This window comes from Diceros bicornis, chromosome 10, assembly GCF_020826845.1.
Source record: "Diceros bicornis minor isolate mBicDic1 chromosome 10, mDicBic1.mat.cur, whole genome shotgun sequence".
In the NCBI taxonomy this organism is placed as follows: domain Eukaryota; kingdom Metazoa; phylum Chordata; class Mammalia; order Perissodactyla; family Rhinocerotidae; genus Diceros; species Diceros bicornis.
In genome coordinates this window covers 56,581,690-56,598,981 of record NC_080749.1, presented here as the reverse complement: position 1 = coordinate 56,598,981, position 17,292 = coordinate 56,581,690, and the positions used below count along the sequence as shown (strand labels likewise).

Sequence of the window (17,292 nt, the reverse complement as noted above, 5' to 3'; positions counted from 1 at the left end):
ACTTTTGTCTGTTAATAATGTTTGCTATTTGACGATAAAAGCATAATGCTTTTAGGTAGAAATAGATTAATTTATCAGATTTTGCAGCATGCATATGTCAGCTATTGCTCTGATAGTATAGCCTCCTGTGTGATTGGTATGATGTGTTTCAGTTTTAAAATTCAGGTTATGTTGTGTTAAGCAACATCTAGCAACAGCTAGGTAACCATTGTTTACGGACTGATTTCTATTAACTTGGGAGATTTGACTAGTCATGTTTTCATGGAATTATTTTTTCAGTTTGTTTAAATGTAGCAGATTATGAGAATTATGAAACAATTACTTATAAGGGTAAAATTCATTGATAAAATAGGTTTGTGCCTACCACTTGAATGGTAGAAAGTACCAGAAAGGAGGAAACTTTGGAATTGGGAAGTCATTGCATTCTTTAGCTGACTATGTTGATAGAACTGGTGTGCCTTTGAAACAATTTATTGAGGTCCACAAGATTAACATTGTTGATGCATGCCTTTGATGTAAAACAACATTATTTTAGAGAAAGAGAATTTATCAGAATTTATTCGGTTTTAAAACTCACCTTGCAATTCTGTTTTAGGAATTCTTGAGAAAGTTTCATGAAAAAAATGGAAAAGATGAGATGGAAGATCTGACTATTAATTGCCAACTATTTCTTGCTGTTAATATTAGGTGAGGAGCTGTTTTTTAAGCAGCTCTGAATTATGAAGATTGCTAAAATTATGACATAGGCCGTGATATTTTGGTGCTATGCCTGGTATCGAAAAAAATGCATATTGGAAATTTTGTTCACATAGTTTATTTAGCAGTCAGTATTCATCCTTTTAATTTCTAGGAATTATCATTTATGTATATTTGATTTCTTTATGAAAGCATTGAGTAGTGAAAAAATTGCTTTAACTGAGAATAATATGAGGCAGTGAATTTTCAGATATTGGAAGTTTAGGCTGAAAATTTGAGTATCTTTTTCTTTTTTAACCTTGAAGAGTGAAAATATGTGTGTTGACTTGGGCTTGGCTTTTGGCTTACTAACAGACATCAAAATGAATTCAAGTACAGATAGCCATGACAAGAGGTCTGTATACTTTCAACACTCAATCAATGCATTCGTCTTCTCCAAGTCTGCAACATCAACTCCAAACGCAATATCAGATTTTTTCTTTTGCTTAACTCATGCTCTGAGCTGCATGCTGTCACATGCAAATCGTCTGCCTTGCCACTGCAGCCTCTTGGAACTGAAAATTAAAGAATTTCATACTGAAGATGCCTAGAGGAAAAATTGAAGTTCTTTCCATGAGTAACCTTGCTTAAGAAGGCTAAAGTGAATATTTGAAAGCCAGTAGTTGGGACAAAAAAAAGAAAAAACAGCCAACAAAATAAAAATCTCGATAGTGAGTCCCATGCTTTATATCTTCTGCTAAGGTCGAGATGGATAGTTAGCAAACAACACCCAGCCATACCTTTCCTTCTCATCTAATCTAGGAGGAGCAATACCCCAGATGTCCCATTTTCTGTCTGAAATCTCTGGAATGACGTCTAACTGGCTCAAATTCAACCCTAATAAGGTAATGTTAATAGGTGAAGACAAAACTTGAGGCAGGGTCTAATAACTCCGTAGTGCTAGAAACTGAAGCAACAATTCCATTTGGTTAAGATAGTCTCTAGAGCAGTAACTTTTTCATACTTCTCTTTGGATTCATCAAAATGGCTATGAGCACCTTTTACTTTGGCATTCCAGAAGACTGAAACTTTTCTCCAAGACTCCTATCTCAACACTGTGATACACAGTTATCAATTCCAAGCCGGATTCCTTTAGTAACTGATTGGAAGTATTTCTGATGAACAGATGAAGCTGATGTAGAAACTTGAGATCTGAAAAGAAAACTTTACTGCTTAAATTTTTATATTTTTTAAAGTATTGAAATAGCTCCTTGGGCCGGCCCGGTGGCTTAGCGATTAAGTGCACGCGCTCCGCTGCTGGCGGCCCGGGTTCGGATCCCGGGTGTGCACCGACGCACCACTTCTCCGGCCATGCTGAGGCCGCGTCCCACATACAGCAACTAGAGGGATGTGCAGCTATGACATACAACTATCTGCTGGGGCTTTGGGGGAAAAAAATAAATAAATAAAATCTTTAAAAAAAAAAAAAAAGAAATAGCTCCTTGATAGCAGCAGAAACTGCAGAGATTAGGTTATTGAACCGAAAGGTAACTTTCTTCCATCTGAATTTTGCTTTCGATGAATATTCTATAACAATTTATATGAATAATCAAGAATTAATAGAAGAAATCTTTTTTTCAATCTATGATGCACGACTTTGAACTTAAGTTTTGTCTTGATTATGCTACTGGAAGATTTTGCATTTAGGATGAGGCACAAGACTTTGGAAATTTTTGGACCGCTTTTTAGAACAACATATGAAATCTTGGAAAGTTTTCATCAAAGAAGGAGACCTAGAAGAATTTTCTCCCATTAATTCTTCGTTTGAATTCCTAAAATTTTTTCTAGAACTGTATATCCAGATGCTTTAGTAGTAGAGTATTAGAGAAACACAAGAAATTAGGACTATGGTCTGTCTTTTCATCTAAGAGCATACTAGATATGGTGTGCCAAAGTAATGGACTGCTTTTAGGTTCCTCGGTTTCTTTTGTGGTTAAATGAGTAGTACAGGAATATTGAATCTCTGCTAAGCCACATTAAAGCGGTTTATCAGTTTTTCTTTTTTTTAATGTGCTTTCCAAAATACCTGATATATAGCATTCTTTTTGTTAGATACGGTAATAGAGTACGAGGTTCTGTGTTATTAGTATATTAGTACAGTGATTTTGGGCTAGCATGTTTGAAAAATATTAATATGTTTTCATTGCTCAGTTGTATTTGTTCAGATCTTATGTAATTATTTTAGTAGAAGATAGCTTTTATTCAACTGGAAATAACTTGATAATAAAACTTATGGCATCTAATCAATACTATCAAAAATAGCAAGTAAAATTTATATAAGGTGAAATTTACCTTGGTAATCTGATTTCTGCTCTTCCCTTCCTTTCTTTTAAGCAATATACTGTTACTACTAAGTTATGTTGAACTAAGGAAAGTTCTGTTTTTAGTACTGTTTGTTATGATGCTCTAGGAAATTGAACTATTTGATAATGTAAATTTTGTTGAATTCTGTGTATTTACCAGATCCAAAAAGCTTATACCTTTATTCTATTCAATTATGTACAGCTTACTCAAGATGTAAACTTGCCTGTAGTATGTTTTTGCATGTTTGTTTTAGACATAGAGATCTTTTGGCCTTCTGATTCCTTTTTCTAAAACATCTTCACCTAATAGTTTTGCATCATTGCTTAATAATGACATTATTACTCATCTAATGGACCTGTTCACCAATGGTAAATAATTAATCAGTATTATGTTGAATATGAGCTATTTTCTGATAGGTGGTTATTATTTAATTGAATTTTATTCATTGTGCCACTGAGTTGAGTTTTGGGATGAAATTCATGTCTTTGTTCCTTAAATATAAGTTGACCATTTTCCTTAAGGCAGAAAAATCTTGTAAAAACCGCTTTATTTAAAACTTGTGAATTCAAAGACAAATTGTCCATTTTAATTTAACGAATCTCCTAGAATAAGTTTTACATTCTACACGTGTAGTGGGTACTGATGTGTTAGCAAGGCAAAATTTTGATGTGTTAGCAAGGCATAATTTTTTTTGTTACTGTAAAAAGAAATAAAAAAAAGAATCTAAATGAATTCACCAAATTATGAGAGGTTTTCAAAGGCATGACTAAATAGAATCATGTATTTTTCTGTGGAAATTATATATTTCCTTTGGAACATATATGAAATTGTTTGCTAGACTATTCTTTAATTTTCTTAGAAAATTATTTTTTCAAGAGTTAGAATAAAAACCTAAAGGTAAGGTGATGTTCTTACTTCTTACGTGTTTTTGTATGTGTGTGTTTTATTGGTGAGGCAGGGATATTCGTTATATAGTTAGACTCAGTTTTATGAGTTTGAGTTGTCTAGTGGAGTTGAGGCTTTGTCCAAACAACTGGAAGCCAATTGTTATAATTTGGTAGAAAAAGCTTCTCTCTCAAGAATATTGGGGTAGGAGTGGGGCAGGGGGCAGAAGTGGGGAAAGAAACAGACTCTATGGGTCATTTTTTGTTTCATCACATTGCAGTATATCGTTTTCATGGCATTACAGGTGTCCAAGTTGATTTTTAAAGTTTTCTTACAGATGCAACTGGGTCATCCAGGTAACTTTGTTTCAATTTTAGTCTTAAACTGGTACTGCACAGAAGAGAGTAGGTCTATTTAATTAGTATGAACACAAAGGCTGGTTTCTCTTTTAGTATTTTATGCCCAAATGTTGACATCCTCTGTTATGTATTTTATACCAAAAAGCTATTTTAAACTATAACGTCACAGAAAAAATTTACTGTTTTTATTAGAATAGGCAGATGATACTCTCCCACAGAAATAAAGTACTTTTGGAATACATTTAATAATCTTATTATAAAGCTCTGTGGTTCAGTTATTAAACTGATATGTAATTCTCTGTTAATCTTGCACACCTAGTTCACTTAAATCTTGTTTGGATGACTTCTTACAAAATGGCATTGGCATCCAAACAGTAAATGTCTATGTCATTTAGACTAGCTGATGGCTGTTGTAGGCATCATGACACATCCAGCTTTTTGTAGTGTTACTGCTGTTAAAATTACTTTTATGCAAATTAACCTAGGGGAAGAAAATTAGTCATTAATAGGCTTTTTGATTGTTTTCAAGCCCTACTCATCATTTCACCAATTTTTAGTCTTCCGTGTATTATATTCTCTGAAATTCAATACATTATTGACCAGCAAGCTTTGTGTATGATGTTATCTAATTGTGACACCACATGGTATGTCTTAGAGTTCACCTTTGTAGACATTTAAAAATTTAAGTATTGTAGTTTTCCTCTTAGTATTAACTGCATCTTTAAGACCCCAGAATTTTTAACTTAAATTGGATTTGACTAGTGATGTGTCTGTTTCTGAAAATAGTTATATCACAAAGCTTTAATATGATAAACCATGAACTTAATACTTCTTCTGTTGAAGTTCAGTACTGAGGCAGTCTGTCAGACAGAATATGACAAACTGTGTGGGCCTGTGTTCACTTAAACGTGTTTATTGGTGAGTTGAGTCTTGGATTCTGAGCTTTTTGTTTTTTCATTTTGTGTGGCTTTATTGGTTTGTTTTAGAGGGCTTACTAAATTATAACAAATTGTAAAGTGTTTGACAAGTAAGTATTGCTCTATGGCCAGAGAGTTGTGGAAAACCATGACTCTTAAAATTCTACCTGGATAAAGTCTGTGAGGATAGAATTACAAATGGTTGGCCACTCCTAAAGTGTTCCACTGAAGAACTAGCTCTTGTAGCAGAAATGATCTGTACACATCCATAGACTTTCATTTGTACTTTCTGCTTTTCCTTTGTGCATGGAACATTCAAATAACAAAATTTTCTACCTTGGATTTTTGTAAAATTCCAAGCGGTGCAGCAATACCATTTTAAATTTCTTTTAAGATAAAAATAGCATTTTTGTGACATTTGGCACAAATATGATTTGTGAACATTCCTTACTACTTTTTGTGATCATGTGAAATTTTCATACAGTAAAATCTCGTTAACTTGGATGTCCCTAACCATGGAATTTTGGCCTTTCATTCTATACATAAAAAGAGGGAAAGAGATTGTAATTAATTCTGTAAACTAGAGTCTAAGATATCTGTTTAAAGAAATAATTCTTTTCAAATATTTTTAAAGTCTAGGCATAGAGTGTGAGATATAGAAAATTTGTATTTATTAAAACTGATAATGGTAAAACCATGAATTTGTAAGACTTCCACATTAACCTGTGTGCATATAGCACATAATTTATTTGCAACACTATTACTTAATTTTATTTATTTAGTAAAGCTCTGGCCTGTACTGTATAAGGAACTAAACTAGAGCTCTTTACTAATGTAGACTGGCCTTTCCTCCAGATTTTTTGAATCAGTGACATTTGTAGTATATCATAAGGGATCTTCTATGAAGGTAGGAAAATCTGCTTATTTGTTTAGGTGATGTGGTTTAACCATATTTTTCCTAGCAAGGATGTTTGTTGCTATTTATTACAAAAACAAAACAAACAACTCAAAGCTAGATTTTTATCTTTGACTTGGAAATTGGGTGGCCCAAATCTTTCTGCTCCTGTCATTCCCTCCCCCATCCCACTCTTTAAAGAATTAAAGGAACTTTATTTCATAAAATTGTTATTATTATTAAGGGACTTGAATTTAATGAAACTCAAAAGAGAGTTTAAAGGGAGTAAATTTTCAGATAGGAACTAAGACCCTTACTTAACTTCTGCTATGGAGCCAGGGACAAAAGACCCTTTCCTGTCTCTCCCTAGCATTCTAGGTATGTAGCATATTCTGACCCAAAGGTCTAAATCATGAGGACTTGACTTACAGTGAGGGGAGACTTGTCATGCCTTTGGAAGAGGTGGATCCAGACCTCCCCAGGCCTTAGATAATAGGGATGTAAATCAGTGTGGGAAATAGCACCACCTACACACACACCCGTACACACACACACAAAGGTACACATGGCTCACAGGGTTGCCTGGGCGCAAGGGAGACAGTTCCTTCAGGAAACATAATCTGGGAGTTAATACGTTTGCTTTGCTGGGCTGTTGTCTTATAACACCCAGTTCTGTTGGGACTTTGATGTATTTGGACATTCAACTTTCAAATGCATCTTTAAGGGAGTTCCTAAGTATTATGAAAGTTCCTAAATTTTATGAGAATATGGGGTTTTAGATAAAACTGTGTTTATGGGTTTGTTTCCCCCAAATTGTTTTTTTCCCCTTCATTCATACCAACTCATATATGATATGCTGTAGGGAGGTAAGTACATATTTTAAAAGATTTTAAGGATATTGTTAGACCATTCTACTGTTTCTTAGTCCATGTATGTGTGTGCTTATCTTTTGCTTACCTTATTTAGCAGTTTTAACATTTGGGTATTCCTAAAGTCTTGACTGTTCATCTTTTCAGAATCTTTAGAAGAACAAGATGTTCTTGATAACAGTACAGAGCAGAAAGATGACAAAATATCAGATACAGAGCAGACAAACCAAGTGATTGAAAAAGCATCTGGCACAGAGGAACCAGAGGAGAAGCAAGAAGAGACTGAGAATGAGGAAACCTTGGTGAAAGAAGCCAAATCAACAGTTCCCAGAGCTGATTCTATTCCTGATTCTGAACTAAGTGGAGAATCTTTGATGACAGTGTAGTAAATGCTTCCACGTGCCTTCAACTGGATATTTGTAGTCTTTTTTGATGTCAGTTTTTGCTTTTTAGGTGGTGTTCCCCCCCTCTTTGAGGATATGCTTGATATCATTTGAATTCAGATTGCCTGGCTATTTCAATATGTCAAAGTTATATCTACTGGGTATTAAAATTAAAAGCAAGCGATATTAGTAAAGGACCTTTTGAGTGTGCAAAGACCCACACTATTTAGACAGTTTTTAGATATTTTTTTTTCCATTCTACAAGTAAACAGACATGATAGCATTCTTGTTTTCTATATGTGTGACCTGTAAATAATATCCATTTTGACATAGGAAGAACTTTGGTTAGGAATAAGTTATAATAGTGTTTGTTTTAAGGAATGAAACTCAATTAAGATTTTTAATACTTCATCATTAAAAATGGATAGAATTTTAACTCTTGAGATATTTGCCAGGGGGAAAAATGTCTATTTAGGCATTTACATTAAGCAGTATGAAAATTGTACCTGTAACTGTATAGGTATTGGTAGGAATTCTCAGTAAGAATGCAATTGAACAGTCAGGTGCAGTGTTTCTTTTTGATGTCTCTTATTTTGCAGCTAGGCCAAAGGTGTATGATGTATATAATTAGCTTATGTTTACATATTAACATATAGGAAATATCTCTGCACTTGACTGTACTTGAATTCTGAGCATTATTTATACTTGTAAAATATTGATATTATACGTGAATTTGTGCTCTTGTGTGTATTTTGTTAAGGAAAATAAAGATGATCTGGCAGCAGTTTCTTTTTCTTAAATATCTAGACTTCTTCAGATAGTATCTTGGTGGATGACTTGGCTACCTGAAAAGTCTTAGTAGGAAGAGCTCACAATATAATAGACCTATGGATTTTGCTGAGAACAAATTATGATGCTTTTATTCAGGCTTATTGCCTTTCAAATTCAGAAAAATAGTGACATTTAGAGGTTCTAATTGGAAATTAGGTTTTTCTGATTCAGGAAAACCTTAGACCATTTGTAATTTTTAATTTTGAGAGACAAGTTTTATGAGAATAGGCAGTTACTGGTAGTTCATTGGATTTAATATGTGTATTAAGGATTAACTGGGAAAAATTTTTGACCCAGAATGGTAGTTCTTGAACCTTAAATACAATGTGGTTATTTTTCTATCTTTCTTTTATCCCTCTTCTCCATTATTAATAAAAAATTGAAATCAAGTCATTATGCCAAAAGGAGGAATATATAGGAATTGTGTATATGGCAAAAACTTCTAACTTGTACACAATTTATTAAAAATTTAATAAAATAACATTTGTTATCATTTAAAAATTCATCTTTATGATTTACAATCTTATATGTGATAGGTATTTTTAAAGAACTCAACCTGTTAATAGTCTGAGGCATCTTGGTATATTGATGAGAGTTGGTTTTTGTGTGTGTGTGTGTGTGTGTGAGGAAGATTGGCCATGAGCTAACATCTGTTGCCAATCTTCCTCTTTTTGCTGAGGAAGATTGGCCCTGAGCTAACATCTGTGCCCATCTCCCTCTATTTTGTACATGGGACGCCGCCACAGCGTGGCTTGATGAGTGGTGCATAGGTCTGCACCCGGGATCCAAACCTATGAACTCCGGGCCGCCGAAGCGGAGTATGCAAACTTAACTACTATGCCACCAGGCTGGCCCCTTGACCAGTTTTTGAGATTACAGAACTGTGCTTAAATACCAGCTCTGCAGTCTTGGGCAAGTCACTGGGCCTCTCTGAGACTGTTTTTTCACCTGTAAGATGGGAAGAATAATACCTACTTTTTGGGGGTTTGAGGATGATTAAAAATAATTTATGTAATGTGCCTAGCTCACTGCCTGATAATAGATATTAAATAAATGGTAGCATTTTATATTATTGATATCCTTATGAAAGGGCCATAAATTCTTCTTCTTGCAGATAAGGAGATGAAAAAAATAATATGAACATATGATTAATCTGCTCAGAATCAAGCCAAACGTTTCTGCCTCAACTTTTCTCTATCATATACATGTATATAAATACATAGATTAAGGAAATAGGAAACTGAAACTATGGAATATAATTTTTTTTGATGAATTCTATCAGGTTTTTGTGCATTATTGGCCCATAAACATTTTAGTAACACCTTGCTGAGTTTTCTTGTTATAAAATATTCAAATACTGATGTACATTGCTTGAAAATGAGGCGTACCTCAGAGAAATATAATTTAATCAAATCAAGGAGATATTATGAGAAATATCTTTGAAAGAAATATGGAAGAAGGTTAAAAAGGGGGATTAGCAAAATTAATGCAACGGGTAACATGCTGTAATCATATAGTACCCTTTAAAACAGAAAAGTTTATTCTGATATTGTTGTAATAATCAGTTAATGGTTGAAAGAATGGTAAAATGTCCTGTTTCTGATTATTAAGACTAGTATAAATGAGGAAAAGCAAGCTACTAAGTGCTGTTAGCTAGAGTGATCTTAACTTCCTGATTTACTAATGCTTAGCAGGTCATTGAAACTTTTTTCACTGTGCCTTCCTCATGATCTACAAACACAGTCTGGCTCTCTCCATCCCTCCTCCACCGTTATGCTGTATCCTCGAGGGCCTGTTTCAATCCTGCGACTGTGCTTTGCCCGACCACGCTTTGCCCATTCTTGCCTTAGGTCTCAGCTTAAAGTTCCCTCCCCAGAGAGATGCCCTCCCAAACTCCCTATCTAAAGGGGCCTCTGCCTTTTACTCTCTATCGTGTCACTTTATCTCTAGTAAGGGTCCTTATCAAATTTGTAAGTATTTTATTTGTTTACTAGTTTACTGTCTATCTTTACAACCTAAAGTCTGTGTGTGCAAGGCTCTTATTTGTCTTATTTACCTCTGTATTTCCAGTGCCTAGCACAATGCTTGACACATTTATTATGTGAATGAATAACTTTGTTGCTAAATCCAATGAAAACTCTCAGTACTTAACTTACTTCACTGCTTGGCAGTATTGACATTGTTGAGCACTCCCTTTTGTTTGAAACACATTTTCTTTGGGCTTTTAAGTTCTCACACTGTTGTTCTCTTACTTCTCTGCGCCCTTTCTCTCAGTGTCCTTTGCAGGCTTCTCTTCCCCTGCCCATCCTTTAAATGTTGGTGTTCCATGGCTTCTGCCTAGTGCCAGCATTTCTTCACTCTACATATTCTCTCTCTGCAGGCTCTCATCAACCCCCATGGATTTAGTCACCATCTGTCTCTCTGATTCTCAAATCTTCAGCCTTGATCTGTTTCCTTTACTTCAGAGCCATATATTCACCTGCCTGCTGGAATGTCTCTCACAATCAATATATTAAAAAACGAACACTATTTTCTCCTTCAAACCTTTAAAACTTTCCAACCTTCTGTGTTTCTCATCTCCTCAAATAGCACCACTATTCAAGCCAGAAACTAGTCTGTCCACTCATCCCTTTCTCCCTTTTCCTGCGTCTTAACTGTCACTTTCTGTCTCCTAAACATCTGCCAGTTATATGCTCAGTTCTCCATCCCATTGACATTACATTAATAATGATAAACATTTGCATTCTTACTCCGTGTCAGGCAACATGCTAATTATTGTATGTGTATTATTTTATTTGTTCTTTGGCAACAACCCTGTGAGGATTTTTTATCTCTGGATTACAGAAGAGAAAACTGAGGTGTAGAGAGAATAAGCAACTTGGTAAGTGGAAAATCTGGGATTTGAATGCAGGCAAATGACTTCAGAAGTCTTGCTCTTAAATACTGTTGTACGGCCTTCTGATTCAGGCCTCCATCATCTCAAAACTAGCTCTTAACTGTTTCCCTGTCTCTACTTTGCCCACTATCTAGCTATTCTGTGCACTGTAGCCTGAATGAGTTTTCAAAATTGGAAAATGCATCAGGCCACACCATTGCTTAAACCCTTTAATGGTTCCTCATTGCTCTTGGGATGAGGTCCACACTTACTGATATTGCTTACAAACCCTGTGTAATTTTTTTTTTAGTTCTAACTTTATTATTTTTTTATTGAAGTATAGTTGACATACAATATTGTATTAGTTTCAGGTGTATAACATAGTGATTCAACATTTATATACATTACATAATGATCACCCTGATAAGACTAATAATCATCTCTCACCATACAAAGTTATTACAGTATTGTTGACTATATTCCCTATGCTGTACATTACATCCCCATGACTTATTTATTTTATGACAGGAAGTTTGTACCTCTTAATCCCCTTCACCTATTTTGCCCCCACCCGGCCCCCCCCCCCCAGCAACCAAGCAGTTTGTTCTTTATATCTGTGTGTCTGTTTCTGTTTTGTTTGTTCATTTGTTTTGCTTTTGCAGCTTCTACGTATAAATGAAATCATACGGTATTATTCTTTCTCCATCTGGCCTATTTTACTTAGCATAATACCCTCTAGATCCATTCCTGTTGTTGCAAATGGCAGGATTTCATTTTATTAATGACAGTAATATTTCATTGTGTGTGTCTATATATATAATAAATAATATATAAATATATAATATAAATATATATATGTATCACATCTTCTTTATCCATTCATCTACCAATGGACACTTAGGGTGTTTCTATATCTTGGCTATCGTAAATAATGCTGCATTGAACATAGGGGTGCATATATCTTTTCAAATTAATGTTTTTGTTTTCGTCAGATAAATACCCAAAAGTGGTATTGCTGGATCATTTGGTAGTTCTATTTTTAATTTTTCATGGAACCTCCATACTGGTTTCCATTGTGGTTGCACCAATTTACATTTCCACCAACAGTGCACGAGGGTTCCGTTTCTTTCACATCCTTGCCAACACTTGTTATTTGTTTTCTTTTTGATAATAGCCATTCTGACAGGTGTGAAGTGATATATCACTGTGGTTTTGATTTGCCTTTCCCTGATGATTAGTGATGCTGAGCACCTTTTCATGTACCTGTTGGTCATCTGTATGTCTTCTTTGGAAAAATGTCTATTCAGGTCCTCTGCCTATTTTTTAATCAGATTTTTTGTTTTTTCGATACTGAGTTTTATGAGTTCTTTATACATTTTGGATATTAACCCCTTATCAGATATATCATTTGCAGATATATTCTCCCATTCAGTAGGTTGCCTTTCTGTTTTGTTGATGGTTTTCTTCTCTGTAGAAAAGCTGTTTAGTTTGATGTAGTCCCATTTGTTTATTTTTGCTTTTGTTGCCCTTGTCTGAGGAGACATATCCAAAAAAATATTGCTAAGGCTGATGTCAAAGAGTTTATTGCCTATGTTTTCTTCTAGGAGCTCTATGGTTTCAGGTCTTACATTTATGTCTTTAATCCATTTTGAGTTTATTTTTGTATATGGTGTAAGAAAGTAGTCCAGGTTCATTCTTTTGTGTGTATCTGTCCAGTTTTCCCAACACCATTACTGAAGAGACTTTTCCCCATTGTATATTCTTGCCTCCTTTGTCATAGATTAATTGATCATATAGGTGTGGGTTTATTTCTGTTCCATTGATCTATGTGTCTGTTTTCATGCCAGTACAATACTGTTTTGATTACTATAGCTTTGTAGTATAGTTTGAAATCAAGGGTATGATACCTCCAGCTTTGTTGTTCTTAAGATTTCTTTGGCTATTTGGGGTCTTTTGTGGTTCCATACAAATTTTAGGATTATTTGTTCTAATTCTGTGAAAAATACCATTGATATTTTAACAGGGATTGCATTGAATCTGTAGATTGCTTTGGGTAGTATGGACATTTTAACAATATTAATTCTTCCAGTCCATGAGCACGGTATATCTTTCCATTTATTTGTGTCATCTTCAATTCCTTTCATCAGTGTCTTATAGTTTTCAGTGTATAGGTCTTTCACCTCCTTGGTTACATTTATTCCTAGGTATTTTATTCTTTTTGATGTAATTGGAAATGAGATTGTTTTCTTAATTTCTCTTTCTGATAGTTTGGTGTTAGCGTGTAGAAATGCAACTGATTTCTGTAAATTTATTTTGTATTCTGCAACTTTACTGAATTCATTTATTAGTTCTAATAGTTTTCTGGTGGAGTCTTTAGGGTTTTCTATGTATAGTATCGTGTTGTCTGCAAACAGTGACAGTTTTAAATCTTCCATCCCAATTAGGATGGCTTTTACTTCTTTTTCTTGTCTGATTGCTATAGCTAGGACTTCTAACACCATATTGAATAAGAGTGGTGAGAGTGGGCATGTTTGTCTTGTTCCTGATCTTAGAGGGAAAGCTTTCAGCTTTTCATCATTGCCTAAAGCCTATGTAATTTTGCCCCTAGTTATCTCTGGCATTTCTTACCACCACTACTGCCACCATTCTCCCCGTGCCTTACCACCCCCACTGTTAATGTAGCTATACTAGTATTTTCTGTGGTTTGCATATGCAAAGTTTTTTCTAACCACCCCCCTTGCCTCCTCATGCTCTTCCTCCCCCTGGGACCTCCCACTCATATAGACGTAGGGACACTCAATAAATAGTTGTTGAATTGAATTGAAATAGTTCCAGCTAGAACCCAAGTTTGGAAATTTTGCTAGTTATTGTTAAGCTATGCGTTTTATTCTTGAAATTGATCTTTCTCATTTTATGCATTAGACATACAATCACTATTGTTATGAAGAATGTAATTGAATCAGGACAGCTAAAGCTTCATGTGTCTGTGGGGGGGAGGATATTTCTAATTATATAATGATTTTCATTGAATATTGTGTGCTGTGTCAGAAAAGCTAAATGACTTATACAAGGTCATAGGGATAGGTAGCATCTGAGCCAAGCTGGAATTCAGGTCTCAACTCTTAACGCAGGATGCTTTATACTGAACCATCAATTTTACACTGCCAATCAATATTGATGTTAGAGTTTAAGATTACTTTAAAAACGTAGCATGTTCTTCTATTTCCAGCTGACAGTGACTATCTATCTTAAAACTTTTTTCTTATAATATTACTCTACAATATTACTTGGTGGATTGTGTGCATATCAGTTAGTTGAAGGGTCAGAGAATGGGGAAAATTTATGAAATTATGGATAGCTATTTTGAAACAATTATGGCGAACAGAGCTGCTTTAGAAATTTGGAAGCAAATAATGTAGTAAGTTATTATCTAGTATAACTTCAATTCATTATAAAAATTATAGAAAAGATTTAGATACAGTTTATGAACTACCAAAGAGCTATTAACAATAATTCATGTATATGTAAAGGTGAACCAAGATAGAGATGGTTGTGAATCAATATGCTAAATCTTACAGTTTGTAATTTGACTTGTTTCAAAATTATTAAAGATTTAAATATATGGTCTACCCAGTTAATAAGTAAATATATTCAGTCTCTGAATTTAGACATAAATAAATAAATATAGAAAATTACATTTATTTGAATACAAACATAATAAAAATTAAAATAAGAAAAGAATTAAAACCTTATTAAATTGTATCAATCCATAAACTATTAATTTGTCTCAGCCTAATTTCTGTCCTCCTCATAAACTAATCTACATTTTCTATTTTAATACTATTTAAAAATGCCTTCAAGAAATTGTTGAATTTACTGGATAGTGTCTCCCCCCAGTTGCTCTTTATCAGTTTGCCTTTGTGTGAAACTTAAGATTCCATTTAATTTTTCATTCTTTCTGCTCCAGAGGTCCTGTTGTATGTGGTTTAATATGTACTACTCGTGGGCTTTAGCAGAAGAAAACACTATCTATCCACTTACATAATTCTATATTATTTGATGTTTTTTAAAACCTAGATTTTCTGCTTTATGCATTTTTCTCTAGTTTTTTTTTTTTTTTTTTTTTTAATATTTATACCTTCCTTTTTTCTTTGGCAGCAAAATTGATAGAAGTTGGAAGCACTCTGAGAAGATTAAAAAGTGTTCTCAAAAATCTCCCTCATAAATTAGTTTTTTTAAGTTCTTATTCCAGGATTATATGAGAATAGGCCAAACTTTCAGCTGCCAAAGACTTTTACCAGATCCCTGGCACTTGATTTAGGAAAACTGGGAAAAATCATTTATTTTTGTGAAAATAAATATTTCTCTCTTAGTTCGATTTTGGAAGGTGAAGAAAGTGGGGAATTGAATGAACATTTTTTAATACCTACTCTTGGTCAGGCACTGTGCTCTAGGTGCTTTCATAAAGATGCTCTTACAGTTCTCACAACTTTGTGAGCAGATGGAATCCTATCAAGAGGGATTAAATTAAGTCCCCAAGACCACTTAGTTTATGGATGTTGTAAATGGAATTGGAAGCTAGGATCTTTAAGTCCATGTCCTTTTCGCTACTTATGAGCCTCTCCTTTGGTAGCTGAAAGAAATAGGCTAATGCTCTTGGGCTTCTCATATTTTTGTGATAACTCAAGTGTTACTTCTTCAGGGCAGTCTTCTCTTAGCCTAACACTTGTCAGACTCTCCACTCACACACCTTTCCCTTGAAATTCTTTCATAATATTGTCTCCCGCACCAGACTGTGAGCTCCTTGAAGGCTGGGCCATATGTGTTTTTGCTTATCATTATATTGCTAATGTCTGGAACAGAGAACACACAATAAATTATCTGTTGAATAGGTAGTAATGTGCACACGTGCACACAGACACCCAGAATGGGAAATACTGCTCTAGTCTTAGTGCAGATTTCATAGTGTGGGGAATTTTGCAAATCTCAAAATTATTTGAATCATTGAGTAGGGAAAGGGCCAGATAACCTGTTACTCACAATTTAGGCAAATTCCATTAACTCCTTTGTCTCTTTAAAATTTGTTTGATCCATCATCCACATTGCTGTTGGAGCTTTCTAAATCACAAATTTTAAAAAATATTCTAAGGCTCATTTGTGTATAGCCGACTGCTTAGGTGGCTTGTAAGGATGCCCTTCAGAATGGAAATCACTTTTCCAGTCTTCTCTCCCACCACTCTCCCTTATGCTCTGACCACAGATGAGCATTTCGTACTTCTGAGAGATGCCCTGCATTGATGTTATATGATGCTGTTCTTGTAAACTCTCATTTCCTTAAGACCCAGCTGTATCTGCAATCTTCTGAGTGGCATCTTCCTCAGCTTTCCTATGCAGTTACTTGTTTCTCGTTCCCATTGCACTTACACACTATACGTAACTTATAGTTTCTGGACCTTGGTTATTGTCTGCCTCCCTCATTTGACTGTGAACACTGAAGATAGGCCATGTTTGTCAATTTTTATTTGCTCACTCTTGCTGTCTTCAAACAAAACAACACAAATAAAAACAAAACTAAAACCTGGCATATTGTCTGCCACATGCATGTTTAGAGAGTGTATTCATATAAATAAGGGCTAGACCTGACTTGGGCAGCACTAGTGGTTGGTGTGCTACTTCTACTGAAACTCCTACAGATGCAGTAATTGGGCCCAGAAAGTGAGGACTAGCTCAAGATGTGAGAATATGGAAACCCACTGTGAGCACATGGAGGGTGGTGAGGATTCATTCATTCTTGTATTCTTAGTGCCGGACATGGATATTCAACAACTGAATGAACTGACCTAACAGCCAAAGCGCTAGGGTGGGATTACAGTGTAGGAGCTCTTCCTAATTCACACAAGGCCATCATTTGGGTAAGGTTTCTAAATTGTGTGTAAAATAATTTGAGTTTGTTTAACCAACTCCCATTCTTGAAGATCCCTACACACCCCCATCCCCTGATCCCATATTTTACTTACCTATGGAATGGAGTGTTTAAAAATATCTTTTGTTTTGTATGTTTCATTTCTGACTCATTTAATGTTATAACTGACATTAAGTTAGGAATTTTCTGGATTAAGTTGCTGCTTTTTTGACACTATCTGGTGGAGCCTGGATAACACACGCACGCACACACACACACACATGCAATATAATTTAAGAATATTTCCTCTTTCAGTATATAGGCCATAGGCATTCAG

The 17,292-nt window shown here is 34.7% G+C and overlaps 1 protein-coding gene across 4 annotated transcripts in view; it reads left to right on the top strand.

Annotated features, from left to right (window-relative positions):
* Window positions 1-8,134, top strand: part of LNPK (lunapark, ER junction formation factor) — a 75,389-nt gene extending 67,255 nt beyond the window's left edge. For 3 of the 4 annotated variants that reach the window (XM_058549302.1, XM_058549303.1, XM_058549301.1), the window contains exon 13: window positions 7,112-8,134. In XM_058549302.1, the coding sequence (XP_058405285.1) occupies window positions 7,112-7,350 (239 nt within the window). In that variant the 3' untranslated portion in view covers window positions 7,351-8,134. Of the gene's footprint in view, window positions 1-1,497; window positions 1,581-7,111 lie in introns of all 4 variants that reach the window. The other variant, XM_058549304.1, reaches the window with a different exon arrangement.
* The last annotated feature ends 9,158 nt before the right edge of the window (window positions 8,135-17,292 follow it).